The sequence below is a fragment of the Pseudopipra pipra genome, chromosome 23 (genome assembly GCF_036250125.1).
Source record: "Pseudopipra pipra isolate bDixPip1 chromosome 23, bDixPip1.hap1, whole genome shotgun sequence".
NCBI classification, from domain to species: domain Eukaryota; kingdom Metazoa; phylum Chordata; class Aves; order Passeriformes; family Pipridae; genus Pseudopipra; species Pseudopipra pipra.
Window position 1 is genome coordinate 3,556,579 of NC_087571.1, and position 24,769 is coordinate 3,581,347.

Below are 24,769 nucleotides of genomic sequence, written 5' to 3' on the forward strand. Positions count from 1 at the left end.
TCTTAAAGCTTGACTCACTCCAAGATAAATTGCTCAGTAACTCTGACCTGTTCAAAATCTGTGTGTTAGGAAGCAGGACCTAAAATCCCACTGCCTAATTCCAGTATTAAGTCTTGCCATGACTAAATTTTTGAGGGTCAGGAGAACAGACCTCACGACAGAGCAACCAGTACAACTTGCCGGCCTGGGTAGACTTTCACACACTGCATTGCACAACAGTTTTTGCCATCCTTAAATTCTCCCTTTCCCCTTTGCTGCAGAGCAGCCCTTTGCCTCGAGCCAGCTCTCCCTTTTCATTTTGCTTGCTCTTGCCCAGAATGCAGGAATTGTCAGTGACACAGAGGTGAAAGGGGAGAGTGTGTTCGGATTTTTAGGAGGTGGTGCTGGGGAGATGCTGAGAGCCAGTTCAAACCAGAGAAAACCGAGCAGAGAAGCTGTTGTGTTCAGCAGAAGGAGGTGAAGGAAACCTGTGAAATTCAGTGTAATCAGTGGGGACATCAGACCTGTCCAGGCTGGCTGAGGCTGGAGCAAGAAGGCAGAGTTTTGTGTTGAAGAAGGATTTCTCAGTTTATGAGCTAGTGAGTTAACTCTTGGCACGCTTAGTGGAATTACAGTAAGAAGAAACAGCCTGTTTGAAGGTCTATTATCTCACAGTTCAAAATCTGCTGCTCTCCATTGCATATCTTAGTAACAAGTTACTGAGACTGAGAGCAGTGTTTGTTCCTGCTGAGGCTGCAGAACTGACTCAGGGCATTTACAAGAAAGAACTCAGTGAAGGAAATGGCATTTTCTTTTTGTTTTAGCACCCAGCACAGAAGTATTTCTCGTGATTCATTTGTTCCTGCGTGTTTTCTCACCCCTCAAACGATGATAATAATAATAATGAGGGTGTGCATGGGGTAATAATAAACCTACATGAGACTGGAGGCTCTGTGTGATACAGGCTGTGCAAGGCTGAGTGAAAAAGCCATACAGAGACCTGACCAGGAAAGCAAATTATCTTCCTTCCCAGCTAGAATATAAGGAGCTTGCCAGCTCAGTTTTTCAGAGCCTGGATTAGAGTGTATTCTGCCCAGATCTGGAATTGAACTGAATCCTGATAACATTTTTCATTTGGGAGCCACGAGCACACGAAGTTGCCATGGTGAAAATCCTGAACCTGCTCACAAATGGGAGACAAAGCAGATTAAAGAGAATAAATGACGCAGCACTAAGTGTGAGAATTGATGTGTGATGCTGCTACTTAAAAACTCGTGATGAGATTGGAGGGAAGATGCTTCTGTGTGTGTTTGAGTTGCTGAAGTTTGCAGCTGGACTGTGCCACCTTCTCCCTGTGGACATTGCAGTGCTCTCTGAGTTTATGGGGTTAAAAGAGGCCTGTGTTGAGTTCCACACTCTCTTGCATCAGATCCCAAACCCTCATGCCTTGGATGTCAACAGAGGATGGTGACACTGGGCTGGGAGGTCCCTGCTCTGCTGTCATGCAGTGACCTGCCCTGTCCTGTGCAGCAGTTCCCAGGTTTGCTGGTTCAAACCAACACAAATGCCAGGAGCAAATGCAGGATTCATTCTTTCCGTGCCTGTGGCCTGTTTGTCTGTTTTTCTTTTGTAATAATGGGAATGCTCTGAGATGTAGAAACAGTGGCTCTGTCTTTAGGCTTTGCCCTCGTGGAAAATCGTGTCGATATTCTGATTTCTTCACTTGTCTTTTCAGTTGCTTTGATTGGAGCTTTCTGCTCGGGCATTGATATGGTAAAACAGATTGCAAAGAACATCTTGTCTCTCAAAGGAATGCTGGTGTGATGGAGTCACAGACTGCAGGGCTGACAGGGTGCACACAGACTAATCTCAGCCTCTGAGGAGAGCTGTGACTAAGCAACACTGGCAACACAAAGGAGCATTTGTTGGCAATTCTTGTTAGAAGCAAAACTGACTACAGGTATGAGAGCAAACTGTTTCAGAACCATTTGCAGGGTTCAAGGTGTTTGCTCCAGATCATCAGCTCCCTTTAGTTTTTATTTTATTTTTTTTTTTATTGGTTTTGGGTTGGGTTTTTTTCTGTTGCTGATCTTCTATGTTGCCTTTTTTCCCCCTAAAATGATGATACAGGTGGGAAATGTGGTGCTGCCATTCCTCCCCACTCACTCCTGCACACAGGGGACGTGGAGACAGACATTTGGTGGTTTCCAGACACTGCTATGACAGAAGAGCAGAATTCTTTTGCTCCTCTCTCAGGAGCATATGTTGGTGTCAAAATGGATGGATCACAGCCATCTTTTAAGTTTTCCTCTCAGAACTTCTCTTTTTTTTTTCTCCTCTGCTGCTGAGTTTTTCTCCAGCCTGTGTTGCTTTGTTTCTTCTCATTTCTTTATTTGACTCTTCTTCCATCCCAGAGCAAAGTTCCCTCTACCAGTGGGGAGGCTGCAGGTGTCAGACAGAGATGTTTTGTGATATGGCAGAAGAATGTTCCTAGAAACATCAAGAAGCAGCCAGCTCAGGTTCCAGTGTTACAGCTGCCACTTGGCCTTGGAATCCTGGGAGACTCCTCTCCTGTGGCTCTTGGTTTTGTCTTTTAGCCTTGCATATTCCTGTATATTCTATACAACCTATCCAGTCATTTTTTCTATAGGTTGTTTCAAGAAAATATATTTTGTTTTTGGAGTAAGACAACCACAGCTATTATATTCTTTCCTGGTTCTGTGCAGTAACTGCCCCCTCACATCGAGTCCCTCTCCTCTTTCTTTCCTCTTGTCTCTGTTTGAACAGATATTTTGGCCAGTCTGGAGATGCTGGAAAGCAGCTCGTGTTGCTCACCCGTGGAATTTCTCCTCACATCTTTCCCATCTTTTAAACAGGAAACAAAACAAAGCAGTGCTGGCTCCTGGCAGGTGCCAAGGTGTTGGAATGAGTCAGCCTGGCACCTCTCCTGCTGTTGTTGGTGTGCTCCAGGATTGCAATACCAGTGATAAGCAGCACATTTATCTGGAATTTGGACTCACCCATTGTTTACAGGCTCATTGTTTTCTGTCCCTCTTCCTTCTTCCTTGGCAATTCCTCTTCTTCAGGTCCCTCTGTTGATACCCAGTGTAATTGATACCCTGTGCAGTGCCCAGCCAGCTATTAAGGTGAGGAGTTTTAAGGAAGGAAGGTCACAAAATGCAAAGCAGCTCCTAACAGAAGGGTGTGGACTTTTGGACAGGCAGCTTTAGGTTGGAAAACACTCCTCTCCTTCCCCTCCTGCAGCTCTTCCCTTGGTCTCTCCCTCCCTGGCAATCCCTCTGGCTGTTTGATGCAACTCCTCTTTCTGCCTTTGTTCCTTCCCTAAAGCTTGTCCAGGCTTGTATTGAAACGTGAAATTTAATACATATCATTTATCATTTAAAATTGGTAGAGCCCTGCTCTGACCAAGATGTGGGACCTCCTGGTTCCTGCTGAAATGACCCTATTCAAGAGCTGGTTTCTAAGAGAGCTTTAACTGTTCCCATCTAACCCATCCCAAGGGTTATTTTGCCTTGGAGGTTGTCGCCTTTGGAAAGGAAGTATTGAATCTTGGCTCTCAAAGTGTTCAAATCTTCTGCTTTGTGCCTTGATTTTCGAAAGGAATTTGTCAAAAGAAGTGTTTCAAGTATGTTGGGCTGTAAAGGGGGGCACCTCTTTCCCCTGTGACCTGGCAGAGAGGTCAGGTCCTTCCCTGTTCCACTCAGTTTTTCTCAGTCTTTGTAAGAAAACAAGGTGGAGAACAGTTTTCTGGAAAAAGTTTTATTAACAAATTGTTCCTATACAGCACTTTTACCCTTGGTAAGGGAATACAGATCTGTGTATGCACTGGCTTGGAATTCACTTCCACCAGAACAAAATCAGCAAACAACACCTTCAGTGCAAATTAATGCCTTAGATTGCATGGAATTTCTGTCTTTTGGGGTTTTTTTTTTGTCCTTTATGTGTGTTTTCCTCTCAGAGTGCTCTCCAACTTCGTCTTTGAACGAGGGGAGATTGTAGTCGTTACAAAAATAGGTAGTATTTCAATTTCTAGACAAGTCTTGGCTTTACAGTACAGTGGGAGCTAATTCATCAACCTCTAAAGTCCTTATTTCTTCATTAAACTCATGAAATCATTTCACCCCATCGTGGGGCAAATCCATGCTTAATATTGCACAGACAGGACTTGAAAGCAGCAGAGGCTGAGTCAGGTGGGGAAGAATCTCTCCAGGAGGAGGAAGAAAACCTTTGGTAAGGGCTGTTTCAATAATACATGTTCTTGTCCCACCAACCTGCAGGAGGAGAAGGGAGAGGAGAAAAAAAAAAATCAGTTATTTTTTTCCCTCAGAAAGGCAAAGTGATGATTGGCAACAAATGGTTCATTTTTAAACAGCCACCTGTGAGCAGTGGCTGGGGGGTGTGTGTGAGTGAAAGGGTAGGAAAAGACACATTAAATCAAAATATTAAACTGGAAGAATCCTGTACTTACTTCCTGGGTACCTCCTGATGAGCAGCTTACGGATTTCATCATAGACCCAGATCAGGATGGCAAAGGGCACAGCCACAAACCAGTACTGGAACCTGGCAGGGTGGGAAGAGGGGCTCAGTCAGGGGCATTACCAACCACCCAGCTGCCATTCCGGGGCCTCTGTGCTGTTTGGGGTCACTAAAAGAGAATCTGGACTTTTGGGCCTCTTTCCTTTGTCTTAACTAAGCACTAAATGTGCCTATAAAGCCTCAGAATGAACCTATTCCAGATCCTATTCAGAAGGAAACATTGCCTGGTGGTGGCATTACAGCCTCTGAAAATGGCAGAGAAATGGAGCCTATCTGAGAGTGATTTATTTAGAATAAAAGTTAAATGCTGGCTATTCTGAGAGTGATTTATTTAGAATAAAAGTTAAATGCTGGCTATTCTGACAGGGATCTCTTTAGAATAAAAGTTAAGTGCTGGCTATTCTGAGAGTGATCTCTTTAGAATAAAAGTTTAATGCTGGCTATTCTCACCAAAATATTGGAGATGTTGGAAAAAAAAGCATTAAAATGTTTGCTTTACACAGGCAAGTTTCTGGATGCTCAGTAGTAAATCTGTGGAATAGTGTGGAAGTCATGATAATAATGTCCTTTTTGGTTAAGAAATAGCCCGTTCTGCTCTTCAGAATGAATATTCTTCAGTATTTACCCCTGCATGGGCACCCTCCTCCCATGGTGTGTTTGTCTGTGGAAGGCAAGGGAAGTTCAGCAGCACCAAAACTCACCTGAGAGGTGTGAAATTCAGGGCTGTAACATGTCCAAGGCCATAGGTGAGGATCAAAGCAATTCCTATCTGGGAAAATATGCCCACCCAGATGACTTTGTTCCTGCAGGGAAGAGCAAAGAGGAGGAGTTACAGCTCCTTATCCGTGGGGGCACAGCTGGAATGAGCTGCCCCAGGCGGGCACTGGGGACACAGGGTGGGCTCTGCTCTGCCTGGCAGCATTCCCAGCTGGCAGCAAGCTTTGGGATGCACACAGTGTGCACTGGGAGTGTGCCCAGCGTGACTCAGGTGCTAATGGGAGCAGGAAGTGCACACAGGTGTGGGCTCTGGCCCTGCAGATAAAGGATGGAGAACAAATCCCCTCCTATCGGGAATGCCCGGGGTGAATGCCTGCTGTGCTCTGTGGCCTCTGTCCCAGTAGATATTTTGAATTCCCTGGCTCCCGTGGGATTGAAGGGTGCAGAGGGTGGCCAGCTGGTATTTCCCCTTCTGGAGCCTGGAGTTATCTCAGAGAGCTCCAAACGTGCTATCTGTTGATAACTACATAAAGAAGTTGAGAAAATAATCTGGAAAGGAAACTCCCCCCCTTTTTTTTTTTATAGTGAGCATTTTAATGAATGGAGAGTTGGTTTAAAGCTGATGCATTTTCAGGATAATGAATACAATGCCTTGCTTTAAAAGAAAACCCCTTTCCTGAAGCAGGAAAGGGGGGAAGGGGAGGTGGAGTAAAATGTTTGTCTGAGATTTGTGGTTGCTTGAGGCCAGACTTGGTCTTTGTGCAAAGGCTGAACGTGAGTGGGTCAAATCACTGAGCTGACCTGCTTCTGAAATGAGCTGGAGGATAACTTGAAACATGGGTTTAGATTAGATATTAGGAAAGAATTCCTTACTGCGAGGGTGGGGAGGCCCTGGCACAGGTTGCCTGGGGAAGCTGTGGCTGCCCCATCCCTGGAAGTGTCCAAGGCCAGGCTGGATGTTGGAGCAGCCTGGTCTGGTGGAAGGTGGCAAAGGGGTGGAACTGGATGACCTCTAAGGTCCCTTCCAACCCAACCCATTCTGGGATCCCACGTGTCAAATCTGCAAAACTCACCTGAAAAGGCCCTGCCGGAAAATGGAATTTCTCCGTGTTTTCCTGATGATCAGGTCAGCGACTTGTTGAATGGTGATGCTCACAAAGAAGGCCGTGTAGCCTGTCCACTGCAGATAGGTCCTCTGGTATTTGGTCTGCAAAGAGAAGGAAAAATCAGGGAGTGTTCTGTCAGACATCTCGTGCAGGAGGCTGCAAAACTCGAGAGTGGGGTTTATTTTGGCTCCCAAGGTGTAAATGCAGAGTTATTCCAGATTTAGATCCACAGGGATCAGATTTGGGCCAGTTTTAGTCCAACAGGTGCTGTGCCTGAGTCACGAGGCTGCAGCACGAGCTGGGGGTGAGGAGGTGTTTGTGTTCATTTATTAGTGCCTTCTGCCTTGTGATTTCTGCAGGATGAGTGAGGGGGAGTGAGGAGGGAAAGGGGGAGGCAGAGACTGCAAAGTACTGTTTGCAGGGTGCTGTTCAGGAGCAGGGCTGAGAGATGATGCTTGTGATTGATTTGGATGGGCTTAAACACACAGTCCAGGGAAGAAGGTGCATCTCCAGAGGCTCTGAATGAGAAAGTGGGCAAACTGCAGAAGAATGAATGAAAGAATGGAGGTTGAATGAAAGCTGGGTGCCAGGAAGCTCTGAAGAGTGTATCCTGAAGGAACATTGTGTGGCAACTAATTATAATTGCATTTAAATCTCATTTTCCTTTCTTTATTTTGGAGGAGAGTATAGAATTTTTGAGGAGAGTATAGAATTTTTAAGGAGGGGCAGTGCAAGGAATTTTCAGTGCTTCCTTACCCACTGCTGTCCGTAGGAATCCTCAAAGTCATTGATGGCATTGCTTTCCCAGTTGACCCTCACGCCCAGCAAGGTGGAAGGGAGGAAACCTTGCTCAGCATAGACGGTGAAATAGGTCACAAAGGCTCCCACTGACTGCATGATACCTGCAAAATCAAAGGGCTGCAATGAGGAAGAACCAGATTAAGGAGCACTGGGGAACATGCCATGAGCCTACAGGTAGTTTTAGAGCTCTTGGTGCTCCGAGTTTCTTGCTCCCTGTAGATAAAACCCCTGTTGTGGTGTTGAATAATAGAAGGGAGTTGGTAAATTTGCAGAGGAGGGAGTTGAGTTTCAGCTCTCTGTTTTTTAAAAAATGGATCAGATGGACTCTGTGTTGCTTTGCTGATGCCAGGCAGTGTCTGGGAGGCCAACGTACCGATCTGCAGGTAGGAGTACACAGCCAGCTGCTCGTTCACCAGCCGGTCTTTCCTCTTGTTCCGAGGTCTCCTGTTCATGATGTCGCTCTCAGCTTTCTCGTAGGCCAGAGCCACGGAGGGGATCTGCAGCAGAAACAACCCATCAGAGCCCTGGGGGCAGCACTGGCCCGTTTCTCGGGTGTTTGTCAGCAAAGTTTCAGCTCTCAGGTGGTTCTGAGAACTGTTCACATGTGCTGCCTTGTCAGGATCCAAAGGGGACAGAAGGATCCCTGGGGTGTTCCCTAGACATGTTTCAAGGGTTTGAGGGGAGTCTGAGACTGTTTCCTAGGTCTGGTGATCCCATGACAACAGAAAGAGCTGGAGGATATGAAAAAAAACATTAAAGGGCCTTTCAGATGCCTTGGCTCTGGTGAAATATCTGGTGTTCATCCCCTGCAGTAACTGCAGTGATTTCTGGGATCTCTTGATTGAAACACTGGTATTTGCTCACTTCTGATTGTTCTTGTCAGCACAGGTTTTGCTTCCTCTCCCCCTCTGCAGGTAGTTGTTGTTTTCTACTCTTCTTTCTCTACCCCTGGCTGCTTTTACCTCCCTCTTTCACCACCTTGTTACTGGGCTGCAGGGTAAGGCAGGGAAACCTCCCTTTGTTCTGCATTCCCTTTGCACCCAGCCCCTCTAGCTTGATATTCCAGCAGAAAATGACTTCAAACATGACTTACAATGTCTGTGCCCAGGTCAATGAACAGGATGGTGATGGTGCCAATGGGCATCGGGATGCTGGCAATGATGTAGATGAGAAAGGGGCAGAGCTCAGCAATGTTCTTGGTCAGGGTGTAGGCAATGGTTTTCTTCAGGTTGTCAAAGATCAGGCGGCCTGGGGGAGGAGGAAACTCTTGTGTAAAAGTGAATTCTTAAGTGTTTTCCAGGAAAAAAGTTCCATTTTTAGCTAAACGAAGTGAAAACATTTACTGCTTATGTTGACTTTCCTCATATGTTTCCTCATGCATTTTACAGGTTATTTTTGTTGGTTTGTTTTTTTTTTTTAACTGCTAACCTACCTTCCCTTAGAGCCTCCTGAAAATTCAAGTGTGATAAAAACTCTCTTTCAATGAGAAAGTTTGAGAGGAAAGTCCCATTCCACACCATGCTGTGGTTTCAATGGAAACCCCAGAATCTTGATGGTGAGAGTGGAGCAAATAACAGACTGAAAACGTAGAGGAAACTATTTGTATCTTTGTGAGGCTCCAAACTCATGGGAACAAGCTGGGAAGTGCCTTTTGTCTGGAGCTTGATCAAACAGCAGTAGCAAATCAATGCTGTGTGAGAGAGAGGATGACTTTCATGTGTATGAGTGGAATTAATTCCCAATTTCCCCAAATATCAAAATCACATCTCCAAATCCAGAAAGAAAAAAAAAGAGGAGGTGAGTGCAGGGGGAAGGATCAGGAGGGCTGGCCAGTGCTGTGTGACAGCAGCTCTCAGCTCAGAAAGTGGGCAGCAACATTATTTTTACCTTCCTCCACTCCTGTGACGATAGAAGCAAAGTTATCATCCAGCAGAACCATATCAGCTGCATTTTTAGCTGCATCAGAGCCAGCAATGCCCATGGCAATTCCAATATCTGCTTTTTTAAGGGCGGGGGAGTCGTTGACTCCATCTCCAGTCACGGCAACAACTGCTCCCTGGAACACACAAAAGGATCCAGATGTGGGCTGGGGAGGAGAGGGGGGTTGTTTGCCCCTAAGGACAGGCTGCTCTCAGCACACTCTTTACATCTCTAGAAAAAAGATGCTGAAGGGAAGTTCTGAATCCTCTTGGTACCCCCAGAAAACAGCCAGGGATCAGAGGGATGGTAGGAAGGGTTTGGACAGCAGCCTTGGACTTTGGTGTGATAATGTCTGTCTCTGAGTTGGTCATTTAGGTTCATACTTTAGTAGAAATATAGAAAATTCAGGGATGTGATTTACTACATCCTACAGAGTAGACACCTCCGTTAGATGCACTTCAAATGCAATTAATCTGATAGCTTCTTTCTGTGGAGTATAAGCTGAAAGATTTAGATATCCACCTATATATATATATATAGTCTATCCCTGTCTGAGCAGACCCAGGTTCACCTCTGTCATCTGTGGGAGGTTTGGTTGACACAACATGCTCTGTCCTGTTTTTTGGGGTTATTTTGTGAGGTGCCTACAGAATCAGCCAGGTTTCATCCTAATTGTAAATTATGTAACTGCTGAGTGAGAGCCCATTCCCATCCTATCCCAACACCTTCTGGCCATCACCAGCCTAGGCTAGAATTGCTCCAGTAATCCAAAAGATGGAAAACTCTGCTTATCCAGCTCAACTTCTTTGTTATCTTCCCATGGAACTATCCTGCAGCTAAAGGTCTTGCTCCAGCTGATGCAGGAGTTTGTGGTTTGATGCAATACAGGGTGTTCCAAGTGGGAAAAAGCCTGACAAAGTGATTAATAGAAATGCTGAGTGTCCTGTCCCTGGGGGGATTTAGCTCAGTGTCACTACCTATAAATAATGCTATGTACAGAAGGGCTTATAAGCTCTAAGCACTAAACATAGCGTGGAGACTGAGTTTTGAGGGGGGAGGGTGTTCCTTTCCATCCTCTAAAGAGCCAAATCTCCCCGGAGTGTGGGTGTCTGAGCAGTGCAGAGCACATTTACCCACCACGTGCCAAACAGGGACCATTCAAAAAATAAGATCTTTCCATTTAATCTCTTTTTTATCTTTTTTTTTTCCCCCACTCTCCTGAAAGCAGCCCAGGCTTAAACCCAACGAGCTGATTGGAAAGCTTAGTGCTGGCATAACTACACAACTAAAATAATGTCTTGTGCCATGTCTTCTCTACAAAGCCCAGGCACAGCACTGTGAATCAGCTTTGATTCACAGCATCTACCTGGAAGATGTCATTTCTGAAGGGAGGATCTTTTGGTGGCAATTTGCATCTTTTACAGAGCTCTGTAGGTGTCATTTCTCTGCCTCCTGTGCTGGCTGCACTCCACACTCCTTTACATAATATTGTGGATGGGACAAACTGTCTTTAAATCCTGCTTTCTGTGGGTTGATTTACAGCCTTTGAAAGCACCAGACATAAGGCTTGGTCGTGAATAAATCACTCTGTGACAATTTGTGGGGTTCATACCTTTAGAACCATAAATCCTTTAGAGCTTTTAAGTTCCACGAGTCCAACCTGTTAACCCAGCACTGCCAAGCACACCCCTAACCCACCTCACTCCTGAACATTCCTGTGGGCAGCAGCACACGGCTCTAAATGGCCACAAGAGATAAGATGAGAGGATGTGGCAGGGTGCTGCTTTTATCTGGGCTGAAAGGATTCCCGAGGGAAGGCAGCTTCCCAAGCAGTGCAGTCTCTGCTTTCTGTGCAGCACAGCTGCTTCTCAGAGTTAGAATCCAAAATCCAGACCCTGGCTACAGCTCCAAGCCAGTGAAGCCCAGGGAAAGCTCATTTTGTCAGCAGGAGTTCAGAGTGTGTAGCAGGGATCTGAGTGGCTTGGATTCTGTCCAGGCAGTGTTGGTGGCAAGCTGTTAGATAATGTTCCTGCTCAGTGCAAAGAGTATAAACAGAGCTCAGGGAGCACCGGGAATTGCCTTCCACCCTCTCACCACGCGGCTGATACCCGGGGAAAGCTCCTGAAGGGCATGGAACCTTCCCCACCTCTTACTCACCTGCCTCTGGCAGCCCTCGACTATAATCAGCTTCTGCTGGGGCGATGTCCGAGCAAAGACTATCTCGGAGTGGTTACACAGGATCTCATCCAGCTGCTCCGAGTTCATGTCCTTCAGCTCCATCCCATTAACCACGGCTGCTGTAGCTTCCCTGCAAGAGCCGGGGGAGAGCTGGGTGAATTTTCGAATTAAAAGGCTCAGATAAAAATAGTGCACTCGTGGAAAGCATGTAAATGCAGCTGGGTAGTGGGGAAGCGGCAAATGGAGGTAATTTCGGAAGCAGTTTGTTGTTAATCAGCAGGTGTTGAATGAAAGGCGCCGCAGAAATGCGGAGTGAATTACAGTTACCTGGATACAGAGGGGAGTCATTGAAGCTTCCTCCCGAGCAGCAGAAAATGCATTTTAAAGAGGCCTCTCAGTGGGAGGGAGGGACAGCAGAAGGGGAAGACATCCCTTCTGTAAAGAGCTTTTATCCTTCCCTTGTGATGCTATTTTTTTCCCCCCACATTTGGTGGGTGAAAGAGGAATTTGGACTGATGGTCCTTGGGTAGCTGTGATTCTGAATTTTGCTTTATGTGTCTATGTGTGTTTTGTCAGAAGGGCTGTGACTGAATCAAACGTGATCTGTAAAGGATATTTTGCTGGGTTTTCTTTGAGAAAAAAGATGAGAGCCAGTGAGTTGTTTAGGTAGGGATGGCACATGGGATGGGCACAACTGGGAACGTGCCATGGAACAGAAGAGCAGAAGGCAGGTGGGTGCAGAACTGGGCTGTAAAAGCTCCGTGGAGGGAGCAGGAAAACGAGCCCACAGGTATTCCCTGTGCTCTGTTTGCTCTTACCTCCTGTTGACCTGCTCCACGGGAATGTTGAGGCGCTTGGCAATGTCCTCCACGGTCTCACTGGTGGCTGAAATGATGCCCACGCTCTTGGCAATGGCCTTGGCCGTGATGGGATGGTCGCCAGTGACCATGATAACCTGGGCAAGGGACAGGCACTGGGGTGAGTGACAAACGGGTATGCCCTGGCTGGGGCGAGATAAGGTGGAATATCTATTGTTGCAAGCCCGGGAAGCAGTTTAGGGTGGGAAAGCTGTGCTATGTGAATAACAAAGGGAGACTATGAGCAGTAATTACTGAGCTCCACGTCGACAGCAGGACTCTGACTCTCCTTATTGAGGCTGTTTTATCAGGGCTGTAAAGGAAGAAGTTGTCACAGGCAGCAAGGTGAGAATAATGCAGAATTAAGAAGCCTTTATATAAGGATCTATATTGAGTATGTTCAATGGCGAGAGCTCCTTAGAATATTGCATCTTAAAATGGATCCTTGTGACTGAGGTGTCCTGACAGATAAGACACAGCCTTTTTTTTTCTCGAAGAAAAGCTGCCAGATCTGTCTTCAGACTATAGAAAATTTCATCAGGCTTGGGATTCATCTCATCTGAGATCTGCAATTCCAGAGATGATTGTCCTTTACTTAGACAGATCTCACCTCTGCTTAGAGCTGAAAGTTTACCTGTGGATCCCCTAGGAGTGAAATGAGGGGAATTATTGTTTCACATTCAACTTGAACAGTTTTGAGATTTGTGATTCCTGTGGGTAAAAATTCTTGGCAAGTGTAGCCCTGGTGTCCTGATGCCTTCTCAAGAGTTGCTTCTGTCACTTTACTCTGTTTACAAGTAATTGTAGCTGGCATGGCTTCTGTATTCTAGCAATAGGTCTGACGAGGCCCTATCTGAGCTTTGGTAAGTTTGGATTCCCAGTTTTGGGGTTCTGTGCTGTTCCTGTAGCCAAATTCCCACTTAAGTTAAATTGTTTTGCCTCTGGTAAACTGTAACTCTTTAAGTTACAGTTGTAGGGTGTTATTAACGAATGTTTAGATTTTTGGGGGCTGCTGCTAGAAAGATACTTCATGACAACGTGGTGGAAGTTCTTAAAAGCTCTGTTATCCTGAGTATTTCTGTAGGATCACCGTGGCTTTCCCTGTAAAACCCCTACCTTGATCCCGGCACTGCGGCATTTGGAGACGGCGTCTGGCACCGTGGAACGGGGAGGGTCAATCATGGATAAGAGCCCAACAAAGCACAGGTTGGAGGTTGGGAAGTTCATGGAATCGGTGTCGAACTGGTAGCTGTCTGGAAACTCGTTTTCAGGCAGGTACAAGTGGCAGAAACCTGAAAAGAAACTGGGGTTGGTGCCATGCACAGCGGGAGAAAGAGGCGAGTTTTGCTGTGTGACACCGGGGTTTGCTCTTGCCCGTACAACTCCAGTGCACTCAACCACTTTCAGACATGCTGGATGTGCCAAGACTTTAAATCCCATTTTCCTGCAGGTCTCGGGCAGCCCCTCCAGCTGGACTCACCCAGCACTCTCTCTCCCATGCCCCCCAGCTCCATGTAGGCTGTCTGGAAAGCTTCTGCCTTCTCGCTGTCCAGTGGTTCCTCCTTGCCGTTGATCATGATGGTGCTGCACCTCTCCAAAATCCTCTCTGGGGCCCCTTTCATCACCAGCAGGAAACGTTTGTCACCGGGGTCATCGGTCTCGTGGATGGAGAGCTGTGTACCACAAATGGGAAATGGGTTGGAAGAGCAGAAATGGTCCTTTTTTGCTCCTAGTTTTCCATGGAAGTAATGTTCCCTTCCACGAGGATATCATACTTTCCATCAAATGTATTATGCTTGCTGTTATAACTTGCTATTTACTGCATTAAGGCTTCCAGGTCACAAATAGTTGCATTAGACCCAGTGATAGAAATGGTTTAAGCTGGGAAAAATCTGGCATAAAATGAATTCCAAAAGTGAAACACACCTGGAATTTGTTGGTAGAGTTGAAAGGAATTTCAGCCACTTTCTTGTTCCGTGCTCTGATATCCATGACATCACCCAAAATTACTTCAGAAAACTTAAGCAGAGCTGTTTCAGAGGCATCTCCCACCACGACTCTCTGTGTGCACAAAAGAAGCAACAGTTTACAGCTTTTGTAGTACTTTTGCACTTCTGTGATTCAATAACACATTTTCTGCTTTAGCAGCAATGAATCTACAATGAATCTTCAAGCTGTCCTGGAAAATTGTGACAGTAAAAATTTGGAATGTCTGGCCTTGGAGTTAGAGCTGAGCTGCAGCCAAGAGAAAATCAATGTTTGATTCTGGAAAGCAGATTTGTGAGCACCCTCAGATTCGTGTGGTGGCTTTGTGACACAGTTCTAGGTGACCTAACTGAGGCACAAATCCAAATTACCTTGAGGAAGGCACTGGTGAGTAAACAGCAGAAATCAAGGATATGTTCTGGTCGTGTGGTCACTGGAATTTACTGCCTTCAAGCAGTCAAGTGTAAAGACACTCATTAAGGCATGTTTACCTTCACTATATTAAATTAATAGCGTAGTAATTATTAGTGTAGAGATTCTTGCTGCTTGTGTTGCCTTTTCCCTCACAGGCACAGCTGTGTATGGACAATACTCCCAGACATGGATTCTTGGGGATATCCTGTGCAGGGCCAGGAGCTGGAATTGTGAATCCCTTCCAGTTCAGGATCCTCTGTGATTCTATAATTCCCTACTCTTGGCTGCGTGGGGTTTTTCCCCTGTGTGAAGTGTTTTGTGAGTGTACAGCAGTAATACCACTGTCAGTGGGAACTCAGAGATTCCTAAAGCTGAGCAGAACAAATTGTCCCCTCAGAGGAAGGGAAATAAGCTGGTGTGAAGTGGGCAATACCTTCATTATGGGGAGGTTCTCCTGGCCTGGCCGGAATTCCGCCCGGTTGCAGAGAGTCACGATTTTGGATAACGCTGTCCACGACGGAGAGGTTTGATCAAAGGGCTGGGCTGGGGGAAGCAAAACACACAAGGCATCCTTTAGCCCACTGTGGGATCATTGCATCCTATGGCACATTATGGGATAGAGGTAGAAGCTTAAGTGTGAAACAGCAGAATTGGTGTATTTGCAGAAAAAAAGTTGCTCTTTCGACAGGTTCTTTTAGAGAAAAACATTTTGGCCCAAACTGTTCCATCTGTCAGTTAACAGTGCTGGTGAAGCTGTTCAGATGATGTTTCTCTGTTCATTTCCCTCCTAAATGTACTGTTGGCAAAAGGCTCTGGAGTAGAACCTCCTCCAGACTTACTGTGAGTGGAGTTCAAATATTAATTCTTATTTTCACATCTCTACGTGTCTAAGAAGGGACTTTGCACATCTGTGTAGAAGGACATGTCTGGTTTAACTACAGAAGACATTCCCATTGGCACCAGTTTGGCAGCCAGTAGGTGTGAACATCCCAGCTCTGATCCAAGGAGTTGCCCCTTCCCACGTCCCCCATTGCCACATTTACTTGTTTGGTCTTCACTGGTGTCTGCTGAGTAGATCTGATTGTCAAACCAGAGGTGAGCCACAGTCATCCTGTTCTGGGTGAGGGTCCCTGTCTTGTCAGAGCAGATGATGGAGGTAGAACCCAGAGTTTCCACAGCTTCCAAGTTCTTCACCAAACAGTTCTTCTTGGCCATGCGCTTGGCTGTCAGGGACAGACTCACCTGGCAGGAGCAAAGAAGTCCAGCTGTTAGTGAGGGATGATTAGAGGGGTGTAGTGAGGTTACATACTGCAGGGATTTATTGTGGGTTTCGTTTTTGGAAGAGAACATTTGAATTTTTTTGCTTTGGATTGACTACAGTGCAGGTTTTTTTCTCTCTTTTCTAAAACCCTGAGGTTTGGCTGTAATCAGCACAAGTGCATTCAATGCTGAGAGGAACCTGCTTGCCTGCTGATAGAAATAAGAATGTCTTAGCAGTTAAGAGGCTGTTTTAGCTGGAAGAACCTACAATGGGGGGAGCTCCTGGTCACCAACTTAATGAATCCTGAAATGATTCTCTTCATTGTTGCACTACTGCTGGTGCTTTAGAGCTACCAGTGCTCAGCAGTGCTGCCCCTCAGCCAGGGATTTCAGTGATGCCACAGATGTGTTAGTAAGTGGAGTTTTCATGTATCTTTTAGGGTACAATGTCCTCCTTTCCAAACGGGAACAGGCTGTGGGGAAATGAGTCATGTCATTCTACTGGTCAGCGATTGAGGCAGAATGATGTTTGAAGAACCTCATTTCAGACTGGATTGTTGGTTTTAGGATTAATGACTCAGTTATGCCGGAATTCCCAAATGAAGTGTTTATCCTTTCAGTTCCATGGGGGAAAAAAAACCCCACCCCCTCTTTCAAAGACAACTCAGACAAGAACTGGAGTGGGACCCGAGCCCGGACTCACCGTCACCGTGGCCAGCAGTCCCTCGGGCACATTGGCCACGATGATGCCGATGAGGAAGATGATGGAGTCCAGAATCTGGTACCTCATGGAGACAGAGATGATGAAGAAGAGCACCCCGACGGAGACAGCCACTCCTGCCACCAGGAACACGAAGTGCTCGATCTCGATGGCGATGGGGGTTTTCTCGTTGCCCACGCCCGAGGCGAGCGAGGCGATGCGGCCGATGATGGTGCGGTCCCCGGTGTTGATGACGATGCCAGTGGCAGTGCCTGCAGAGACAGGGAGAACTGTCAGCTCCAGGACAGACAGGTTCTTAGAGGCACCTGCAGCTTGACATTCCAAAGGATTATTGTTGGAAAACCCACAGGGAAGCCACAATTAATTGATTGTTGCACGCGTGACCAGGGTACTGTTCAGACAAAGCCCTGCTGGTTGATACTGTGACCATCCTGGTGCTTTAGGTTTTATTTTGTTCTTCTTGGGACAGTAGCTTCTTGCGAGCAATTAAACCCCCCTGGAGTTCCTTGCAGCAGAATTGCTTCAATGATTTAGCAGGACCCTTTCTGGAGGCCCTTGTCTCTGTACCCACCTTCCACACAGGTGGTGGAGTAGAAGGCGATGTTCTTGGTCTCCAAGGGGTTCTCGTGGGTGAAGTCACAGGAGCGGGACTGTGGCTCTGACTCCCCTGTGAGTGAAGAATTGTCCACCTTTAATGAAATGGAGACATGCCCATGTTAAGGTTAGTAACACACAGTGATGTCTGGCCCAGAAGGCAACGTGGCAGCACATTTAATAATCAGTGCCAGGGCCACAAAAACCTCTCAGTGCCTTTTCTCTGAGTTCTGCTGTCACTGACAGAGACTATTGCTGTGGGAATTCAGTTCAGTCAATGCTGTGTACGTGTCAGAGGGATTTTCAGTAGAAGCCTGAAAGAAAACATGATTTGAAAACCTTCTTTCCACGTCTGTGGGGGCTCTTAATGATGTATTGGTGTATCTGCCTTTGTCCTGGCAAAGAGCATTGCTAGAATGTGGCATGGACCTAATGGCTTCTTTTGATGTTCAGGGAGTGGAGATGTTAGTCCTAGATGAGCATCACAGCATAGCTTTGCTCTCTGATTTAACCAGATTATATCTATTAGAGCTCTAATAGGTCCTATTGGGTGTGCAGAAATTCTTTCTATGTAATAAAAGCCTCTAAACTCTGTCTTCCCTCTTTCCCTGTGCCCTTCCAAGTCCTGTTCGGCCGTGCAGAAATTCTTCCTGTGTAATCCAAGCCTCTAAACCCTGTTTTCCCCCTTTCCCTGTGCCCTTCCCAGCCCAGCTCACCTTGCAGCCCCGAGCGGAGATGAGGCGAATGTCCGCTGGGATCCTGTCCCCGCCCTTGATCTCCACGAGGTCTCCAACCACCAGCTGGTCTGCTGGCAGCTCCTTCTTCTCTGCATCTCTGATGACAAGAGCTTGCTGAAAGGCATAAGTGTGACAAAAACATCACCCTCTGCACCTCCTGCCAAGGGGTGCAGTCAGGTCGGGCTCGTTGTGCTCCTGCCGCTCCGAGGAGCGTTGTTGGGATGAACTCTCATCTCAGTGGTTCTCACCTGGGGGATCATCTTGCTGAAGCTGGCCATGATGTTGGTGCTTTTGGCTTCTTGATAGTAAGCAAAGATTCCAGTGAGGATGACAACCACGGCCAGGACCACTCCAAGGTAGAGCTAATGAATAAAAGGCATAATCCAGTTAATTGGAGACAAGCGTTCAGCAATTCCTCTGCTGGAATAAATCACAGTTCTCTGTTGCTTCAGCAGACTTTAAAAATTGGTCAGTTTAAAAGACAGTTTAAGAAAAGAGCTTTCAAGTGTTGCCCTGCAAGTGATCTAGTAAAGCTTTTTGAGTATAAAAAGGGCTTTTAATAGCAAGGTTCCCATGTCTCTAAAAGCTTTCTCTAAACTGTACCTGACACAAGCCCAAACAAATTATACTTCTAGCAGAGTGTAACCCATAAGGGAATTAATCAAAGACTCTGGAGTTCTTTGTGGACTTCATTATTGCTCTTGTGAGTACTCAAGTATTGCAATTATGCCCAGTGGTTATAAAACCTTTGCATAGTTACTCTCTAGACAGAAGTGGTATGACAGGTATTTGAGGTTTTATCAGAAGTGTTCAGTCCTAGAGGGAGAGTCCTTCAAGAGTAAGAGGCCTCCTTGTAGTTACTGAGTAACTGTGTAGTATTTAAATTACTTAGATTGTCACAGGGTCAAATACTCACTTTGTGGTTATTCATCTACTTACATTGTCAAAGGGTGATTCAGCTTTCTGGACAAGCTGGATGGCAAAAGAAATCCAGGAGAAGACAGCTCCTATCCACAGGAGGATGGAAAACCCTCCCACCATCTGCTTGAGGAACTTCACGATCTCGGGAGTGGCTTTGGGAGGAGTGAGGGCATTGGGACCATCCCGAGCCAGAACCTCTGCTGCTCTGGCACTAGAGAGACCCTGCAGAAGGAAATGACATGTTTAACATGAAGCCACAGAGAAAAGCACATTTTGTCTCAGAACAAAATGCACAGGCTGCTGGTTCTGTCAGTGTTATTTGTGTCACAAATCAGCCGCTGTGACCCAGAACCTTGATTCCCAAACTTTCTGATTTCAGAGTGGCTGCTATGAGTTATCTGCTAAAAAACCCCCAGATATTTCTTTACTGGAGCACTGGGGCCATGTCCAATGGGAGTTTTAAATCTGGTGATTATAAATCAAGTACACCTGGACTAAGTGTTTGGAAAGCCAGGGAAAAGTGCACATCAGTTATTTTGCTGCTGTTTCTGTAATTCCACAAGGTGTTTGTAGCTCAGGGATTTCTTGAAATTCTTGTCTGTGCTTTGCCCACATTGCAGTGCTTTCATACTCAAATGTCAGGTGTCAAAGGGACTCAGGTGCACAATTTCTCAAATGTAATATTTCCTCCAAAACCAAGTCATCCCATGTAGAGTTTTGCTATAAGTTGTTACAGGCACTGCCAGTGAGAAATGAATTGCAGTGAAATCAAAATATCAGATAAAAGCTTTAGAAAAGCTGAGATCCTGGTGCAAACCCTGAGGCCCCGTTTTGTGCAGGGATTTTGGTTCCAAAACAGTAGATCAGCCTTTTTCAGACTTGAGGGAAACTCCACTTTAAATCCAGGTCTGAGCTGCACATGGACTTGCTGGTTTAGGCTTTACAGGGAGCATGGATGTAGGCACCCACACACATCTATTAATGCTTTCCTGTTGCTTCTGGAAGCTTTGGGGGGCCCAGAGGCAGCTGATTCAGTTCCTTAATGCTGCCCCATGGACTTACTTTGTCGATGCTTGTGCCATACTTCTTCTCCAGGTCCGAGACGCTGAGTTTGTGGTCATCCTGAATTCCAAAAGGGAGAGAAAATGGGAGTGAGCAGAATGTCAGCCTGCTGAAATTTGAATTTTGACATCTGGATAACTCTCAGGGATCTGGGACCACGGACCCAGTTGCTTGTATGACACCCTACTTTCATTAATGGACAATCTGCACATTGGTAAGCAAAGCATCTTCCACTGGAAGATGATGTTTTCTTTTGATTTGCAGAGTGCTTTTGTAAATAGCTCCCTCCTCCAGCAAATCTGTCACAAGAACAGGATGGTGTGTTCGTGGTAACCCTGCCTGCCACAAGTGCCTGTGCTTCTTTTAGATCAATAACTCCTCTTTGTGTGTGCCACAAGGCTCAGCACCACAGGCAGTGGCAGAGAACGTGTGACAACAATCTCTGCCCTGGATTGCCAAGGCAGGGGATGTGAAATTATCCACCAGCAAGTCTCACAGAGAGAGGCAACAGGTTTTAACCACAGTTAAAAAGGGTGTGGGAGAGGGAAATCTCAAAGCTCTTCTCCTTTGCCTGCAGTGACACCTCTGTGGTATCGTTGGCCTAATTATATCCTGTGCTGAGCTGAGATTTAGAAGCCAAGAATTTGAGAGATCTCACAGTTGTTTTCACGGGGTGATTCATGGGCCCTTGGATGAGTCAATTCACTTGTCTGTGCTTTGGTTTCTCTTTAGAAACAGGAGGGTGATGTTACATCCCCTGGTGGCAAAGATAAAACGGCCTGGGAACTGTTTAGCTGGTACTGGGCACATCATGGACACGTGACGGGTAAATTTATCACAGAATCACAGAACCAGTGGCCCATTTTGGGGTCCTTTCCCCCTGAAATACCATCCAGGCTGTAAAAAGCCTCTCCTCCGAGCTGCTCTCAAAGCAGCTCCAAAAAGAGGTCAGTATAATTACCCTCATGTTTCAGATTGGGAAACTGGAATGTGTGGAGAGGAAGCAACATTTCCAAGAGCAGCCAGCAGGTCTGGAGCAAGCCAGAAGGAAAACACAGGTTTCTTGAGCTTAGTGCACTGTCCTTGGAGCACAGTGCAGTTAGTTTGGGGGAAAAAACCCAGGCTTAAAGCTGAGACATGCTTTTGGATGTGCTGGAAATCTCTGTGCCTTGCCCTGTGTTTCCTGGCTGCCTGTGCAAGAGGCAGTTGTCAGGAAATACTGGTGACAGTTATTCCATCTGGGGAATAACTCCTTTTTTGGGGAGATAATGTTCTGTACCATCGGTGGCTTAATTAAACCAGAATCAATCTTTCATTTTAGGTATTAATCTCGCCCAACACTTTCCTGACACACTCCAGGGGTGTGAGGAAGCAAATCCTTCCCTGTGTCAGGATTTTCAGTCCCTGGATTTCATTGGCAGGTGTAATGGGAGCTCAGCAACACTCACCAGGTCCAGCTCTTTCTTAAGTTCCTCTGTCTTCTTTTTTTTCTTGTTGCCTTTTAAGTCTTTGTGCTTCTCATCTTCATCTTCAATCTCTGCTTTTTGTAGATCTTTTGTCCCGTAGATCTCAACTGAGTAAACATCAGACCTTTTCTGTGGAAGGCCATAAAAAACAAGTCAAACTCTGACAAATCTGCTTTTTGTAGAAAACCTACAAATTACTGCTGTCCCTTTCTCCTGGCAGCTTAAAGTGTTAGTTCCTGTCCTATCCTGAGGTCCACCCAGTGTGTGTTACAGTGATCATGGGCAGGACTTCACCAAATGGAAATTACAGAGATTCCTTTAGGGATGTGCAACACTTTTAGCAGTTTATGGTCCAACACCAAGTGTGGAAACACTGCCCAGGCTCCCACCACTGCCAGTGAAAACCATCCAGTCCTTTATCAGCTCCAAGAAGAGATCAGTGGAAAAGGAAAAGATTTGCAACAGGAAAGTGGAGGGAAAATTTATTCATTGAGAACTCGCTTGTTCCCGGGGCTTTTTAGACACATAACTTGGAGAGTTAATTTTTAAATTAAAGTTAACATTTACATATTTATATTTACACTCAATCACGAGTGAGAGATGAGGCAAACACCACCTGAGAGCCAGGGAGAAGCCAGTCTGCTGCTTCTCACACAGAGCTCAGAACTAAGAGGGAGTTAGCAGAATATTCCCTTATTTTTGCCAGGAAGCTGCTGACCTGGGGATGCTGCTGAACCTCACATAATGTTTTGCTCTCAGAGATAACTTGGGGGTTGTGCTGTTTCCTAATTTAATTAATAATTTAAGTTAACACCGTGGTCTGAAGGGCAAACTTCCTGTGCCGCCAATTTACCAGCTCCTGTAATCATAACGTTCCAGTTCCTAATTATCTTGTAAACTACATGCCAGGCCTTGGAAGGACTATTGGGTGACCCCATTCCGGAGGCTTCCTTATGGATTAAGCACCAGAGGGTCAGGAGAGCCAAAGCAGAGAGCTCAAGTAATGGAAATAGCAAGGAAAAAAAATAATAATTGGGGCATCTTATTACTTAATACTGTTCTGAACTCAGAATTGGCATCTTACCCTGAGCTGGCCTTTAACTGTTGGAATATTCAAGTCTTGGCATTGTATCTCGAGGAAGGGAAAAGCAAAGAGCTGGGGAGTAGTTTGGGGATTTAAAAGGCTGAAATCCCTTTCTTAGAGCACTTGAGTTTGGTGATGAATATCCCAGAGAAGGGATGTCTGTTACAAGAGGTTCTATTTCGTTCTAGCATGCTGAAGATTCACAGTCTGCTTTATCTATTGGGAGCTTTTTCTTCACCTTCCTCCTCCTCCTCCTCCTCTCTTTAACTATCCCACCCAAAAATCTGTTCAGCTTTTCAAATCCCTGTAAAGGAGAGAGACAGGAGGGAATGAAAACAGCTCTCTACTGTGAGAACTTAGCAGTTGGAAGAGCATAACAAAGAAAATTAATGAAGTTAGTAGAATCTATTGATCACTTCCATGCATGATCTATGTTTAATCCTTAACCTGCACATTTTCATAAAATCTCAGATTTTGGCACTTGCAAGTGCTCATGAACCTGTGGATTATCAAACCAGCCAGTCCTGGAATTCTCCCCTCTCCAAACTGATCACTCCCAACAGTGTCTGGTATTAACTCAATTTTTCACTTAGCTTGTATTTATAGCATACATTGGCATATTAAAACTTAAATTCATGCTTTTTCCTAAGAAGAAACATGAATGCAGGAGGGGCAATCCCTTGCAACTGTACTCACCTTTACCATCTTGGTGAGTTTATTCCTTTCCTGGTGGAGTGAAAAAGTCTCTGGATGAAAAGCCAAAGCCCAGCTGGAGGTGAAGTGGCTCGGAGCAGCTGGAGTGCAGGAGGTGGTAGGTCCCTCTCAGATGGCCAGCAGGTGTTAGCTGGAATCCTGCTCCCACCTTGGCATCCTTCAGGCAGGACGAGCTCCTTGTCCAAAGCCTGTGGAGAAAGAGCACTGTTTGCCAGTGCTTTATAAATCAGCATCTTGTGCTGCCACTCCACCCCTCCCCTTCCAGGTCCAGCCCATCTTCTGTTTCACCTGGAGTAGGTGGAAAAATACCACAGTAATGGGCATGTGGGTTTCAGGTCAGATAGGTTCTAATTATTCCCTCGTAGTGTTTGCTCACAAGTAGGGAACAGGTGTATTATTCATCTTGCTGGAAGCAAAGAGTTTCCTTCCGAGACTTTCCAGCTCCAGGCTGCCCTCAGGATTCCGGCTCTCCCGGTGGAGGGGCAAAGGGAGGCTCTGCACATTTTGTCTTGCCTGTTCAGGTGACCCCTAAGGTCCCTCAGAGTCAAATCCCTGCCCCATTTAGGTACTAACAGGGATTTATGGAGTGGTGCTCTCTCAAGCTTCTTGGCTTGGACTTCACTCTTAATTCTTGCCCTGCATTTGTTGTGTTTTTAACCTTCATGCTCAGCTGGAAAAAGCACTTCCTGGTGCATTTTCAGCAGGAGCACTTACCTGAACAGTTTGTTTACTTTGTTTATCTTGCACCAATTACCAGCTTCCAGACAGGAGTGAGAATGAGATTTATGACACTTTGGATTCCTGGCTTGGCTCATCACTTCCAAGTAAAGTTAAAACAACTTCTTCGCCCCTGAAATTTAACTGATGAAAAACTAAGTGAGATGTGGCGAAAGGTTTTCCACAGTTCAGCATCACTGGGGGGGAACTGTCTGTCTGACAGAACCAGTCCTGCTGACCAGCACAGCATCTCAGCAGTTGGTCTCTGACGTTATAGGATCCGTAAACTCCAAATTGGATCATTTGAGGTGCCACCAGCAAATGACTCAAACTGTGGCGAGAGACGTGACGTGTTAGCGGAGATAAGTGAGGTCGAATTTATCAAGCCGTAGATAAAAGCTGCTTCAACAGTAGCATGAATAATTTATGTTGAAATCACGGACAGGCTTCCAGGGAACTGGAGTTTCCTACCTCCTTGAGCCGTTTCCACCTCTCAGTTTATGTGTGTTGGTCCTTTTCCATGGCACTCTCGGATCCTGGGACGTTTCGCAAGGCGCGGAAGTGCCGCTGGAAGGGTTTTGTGTTCGGTTTCTGCCTCTCGGTGTGTTGAGACCTGGGTTGTGTCCTGGGGCTGGAATATAAACCTTTTCACGGGTGTGTAAGTGCTGCAGGTTTCACAATGTGTGCAGGAGCAGGGATAGAATGACTGCCTCCAGTGAATCTGTGTTTGTTCTGGAAAACACACCGGAGCAGGACGATGGAGAGGTACAGTGAGGATATTTGGCTTTGCTGAGGCTGGAAATAGGGGGGATGTGAGAAAGGAAATGGACTTGGAAGTAGGGAAATGCCTTCCAGGAATGTGGTTGCACGATATCAGATCTGTGGCTAAAACCAGTGGGCTGCAAAACACGAAAACAGGGCCAGCAAACTTCACCCTGTCCATGCACAGGTTTTAACTGGGAACTGAGATTTCTGGCC

General features: G+C 46.1%; 1 protein-coding gene across 1 annotated transcript; it reads right to left on the reverse strand.

Moving 5' to 3' along the window:
- Positions 1 to 3,743: 3,743 nt before the first annotated feature.
- Positions 3,744 to 23,270, reverse strand: ATP12A (ATPase H+/K+ transporting non-gastric alpha2 subunit). The gene is made up of 23 exons (XM_064634723.1): positions 23,057 to 23,270; positions 21,259 to 21,405; positions 19,811 to 19,870; positions 18,767 to 18,970; positions 18,076 to 18,189; positions 17,807 to 17,941; positions 17,068 to 17,185; positions 16,479 to 16,747; positions 15,559 to 15,757; positions 14,949 to 15,058; positions 14,042 to 14,176; positions 13,596 to 13,788; positions 13,232 to 13,407; positions 12,077 to 12,213; positions 11,238 to 11,388; positions 9,048 to 9,216; positions 8,254 to 8,408; positions 7,534 to 7,657; positions 7,116 to 7,261; positions 6,327 to 6,460; positions 5,238 to 5,339; positions 4,469 to 4,560; positions 3,744 to 4,271 (listed from the first exon to the last, which is right to left on the reverse strand). Exons 1-23 carry the CDS (start codon positions 23,063 to 23,065, stop codon positions 4,243 to 4,245), a joined length of 3,108 nt encoding a protein of 1,035 aa, XP_064490793.1. The 5' UTR covers positions 23,066 to 23,270; the 3' UTR covers positions 3,744 to 4,242.
- Between the last annotated feature and the right edge of the window lie 1,499 nt (positions 23,271 to 24,769).

Excerpts from the sequence above, each read along its gene's own strand:
- ATP12A (XM_064634723.1), bottom strand. Across the intron at positions 5,340-6,326 it reads TTCCGGCAGGGCCTTTTCAG|GAACAAAGTCATCTGGGTGG; the intron begins GTGAGTTTTGCA and ends TCTTCCCTGCAG. Across the intron at positions 4,272-4,468 it reads CATCAGGAGGTACCCAGGAA|GTTGGTGGGACAAGAACATG; the intron begins GTAAGTACAGGA and ends CTCCTCCTGCAG.